At 50.4% G+C, this 2,711-nt stretch overlaps 1 protein-coding gene across 1 annotated transcript; it reads right to left on the bottom strand.

Annotated features, from left to right (window-relative positions):
• Positions 1-523: 523 nt before the first annotated feature.
• On the bottom strand, positions 524-2,090 carry CCDC70 (coiled-coil domain containing 70). Its single transcript, XM_009882386.1, is given in 3 exon segments — positions 524-933; positions 964-1,070; positions 2,044-2,090. Coding segments are annotated over 3 exon segments (564 nt in total).
• Between the last annotated feature and the right edge of the window lie 621 nt (positions 2,091-2,711).

The following is a 2,711-nucleotide window of genomic DNA, read 5'->3' on the forward strand; positions in this document are numbered from 1 at the left end:
TTCCCGTCATGCTCCCAAGAGCAGTGGGAAGTTAAATGGGAAGTCCAACCCCAAACCTGGTGGAACAGCACAAGTGGTCTCATTAAGACTCAGGAGTGCTATCTGTGACCCTTAAATATGGAGGATCCGAAGGTTAACATTCATCAGTGCCTTATTTTGGCACTGACTCAGTTGATACAAACTGCACTGAGTCAGGTGAGATGTTGTGAGCTCCAGAAGATGTTAGCCATTGAGCCCTCAGCTTCTTATGGCTTTACCCACTCACACCCCTCCACCTGGTGGCAGGCCAGGAAACCAAAGGTTTACCCCATCCCTCAAGCTACAGGATCTCAAAAGAATAATGTCCTGCAAACATAAGCACAATGGCTTTAAAGCAAATCACATTTAAAAAACCCTACTCTGATTTACTTCTAGAGATAGAGATGCTATTTCAGAGAACTAGTTGAAGGACAGCACTGCTTAAATAAGATATCCACATCAGTATACATGGCTTTCCACACGCTTCTGAGCCTAGCAGAACAATTTATGCCTTTCCTCTGTCGATAGTGACATCCCTGGAGATACTCTCTCTCTCAGGACCAAAGGCCTCCTCCCAGATATATTCACACTCCTTGAGGGTCTTTTGGTCTTCCTGGAGGGCCTCCTCCTCTTCCCAGAGAGCTCTTTCCTCTTCCAGGAGAGCTGTTTCATCTGCCCACAGAGCTGCTTCTTCTGCCCACAGGACTCTGTCCTCATCCAGAAGGACTCTGTCTTTCTTTCAGAGGAGCAGATCTTGTTTCCAGAAATCCTTATATTTCTTCCAGAAAGCATTATAGTCCTTCCAGAAGTCACAATACACCCTCCGGAAGGCTTCTGCTTCCTCCTGAATAGACTTTTCTTCCTCAAGAAAGGCAGCTTCCTCCTCCCAGATTGGCTTTTCCTCCCCCCAGAAGGCTTAGATGGCCATCTTGACATCTGTGATTTTTTCCTGAAAGCCCTTGATCTTCTCCTGAAAGCTCATTGTTGTCTCCTGAAAACTCTGAATCTCCTCCTGAAAGGCTTTTCTCCGCCTGCAGCTTTTTGATGAGTTTCTGCTGGCAGGAGATGCAGTAAGGAGAGCGGGACATCAGGTGGCAATGGCAGCTCCCGTTCATGTGCTTGTCGCTGATGAAGGGAGCAGAAATCCAGCCTGGCCCCCACCTCCTCTCGCACTGTAGCCCAACGGGAGGGGAGTGGTGGGTGTCAGTGATGACATCACCCAACCTATGTCATAGTTGGCTTGAAACGATGTTATACCACAAGTGAAGATGTTTACCAGAGCAAAAAAGAAATCCCTGCCCAGGACTCAGCCAGCATGAACTGTGGTGGCACCTCAAAGCCAGTCTGTGCCACACAGGTCAAAAGCCAGGATTTCTTGAAGTCATTTCCCACTGTGACTGGAGGTGCTGCTAGTTTAGAGAGGGATGGGGGGCTGTCCCAGGACCAGCCTTTGGCTCTGTGCTGCCTGTCCCAGATCTGACCAGTGGGCCCCAGTCTGAGGGACAGACACCTCTGCCCTTTCCCTCAGGTGCCCAAGGCACCCTCGTCTCTCTGACCCTTGGCTATGTCTCCTGTCCCTTCATAGACTCCCCCCCAAAATTTACTGCTACCAGAATCAAGACAAACTTGAACAATGAAGAGAAAACAAAAATCTAATTTTCCATTCACTAATCTGCCTAATAATTCTGCCGCAAGCATTAAAGCTGGTTACTTATTTATACTGTTTCATTAGATTTATTATGACTTATTGAGCAGTGCCTCCAGCTCCACAGCAGGGAGCAGGTTGCCTTATAAATAAAAAGCTCCTGCTTATTAATATATTATGAGCCTGCCTACCCCTCGCTGTACCATCCGGAAAGGCCCCAGGAGTCCAGCAGATGCGATGCAGCTAATGGCAACATGCACCACGCACCTCTTCTGCATGAGGATCCAGAGGGTGGGGAGTGCCCCATGATGGCTCCAGGGCACGGTGACAGGATGGACAGAGAGCCCAAGCTGTGAGACCTCCCATGCCCCCTGACAAACATGCCGCCCCTTGAGCCCCTGCACCCACCGGCGTGTGACACTACCATCGCGCCTTTGCTGTGCTGGAGACATAGACCCTCCTCATCCCAGGCTCCCCCCTGCTCCAAAAGAAGAGCTGGGCACTGGCAGGAATGTGCCCGATCTCTTCCCCAGCATTTCAGGTATGGCTGAGGAGTCTTGTAGTGACAACTAGCCAACTCCTGCCTCTCCCCACCTCCAAAATCACTGAACAGACCAAAGGGTGGATGGGTCCTTCACAGCAGCTGGGATGAGGTCTTGCAGGTGGCAAGCTGCAGGGCAGGGGGGAAAATGGACCCGCTGGGGGATTTGGGTGAATACACAAGAATTTTGGTTCTGCTGTTTCCCCCTCATGCTGTCCTGGCTTCTGAACCCTCCTTCTGGGTGGCTGGAGGGGATAAAAGAGGAAGGCAGGCTTCTTCAGCTTCAGTCTTACGGAGCTCCTGGGCCCACTGTTTTTTCTCTACCTGGTGTGAGAAGGATCCCAACAACAAGTGGTGTGCACACCCAGCTGGGCTGTCTCATCTAGGGGGGTTAGTGGTTCCACACCATGTGCGTAGAAGGCCAGCAAAATTTGGTGAGTAAATGGGCCAAAAACTAATTGCCAGGAACCTGTTACTACTTGAGTTTCAGAGGAGCTGCTGAAGCAG

Source organism: Charadrius vociferus, unplaced genomic scaffold (assembly GCF_000708025.1).
Source record: "Charadrius vociferus isolate BGI_N301 unplaced genomic scaffold, ASM70802v2 scaffold263, whole genome shotgun sequence".
NCBI lineage: Eukaryota > Metazoa > Chordata > Aves > Charadriiformes > Charadriidae > Charadrius > Charadrius vociferus.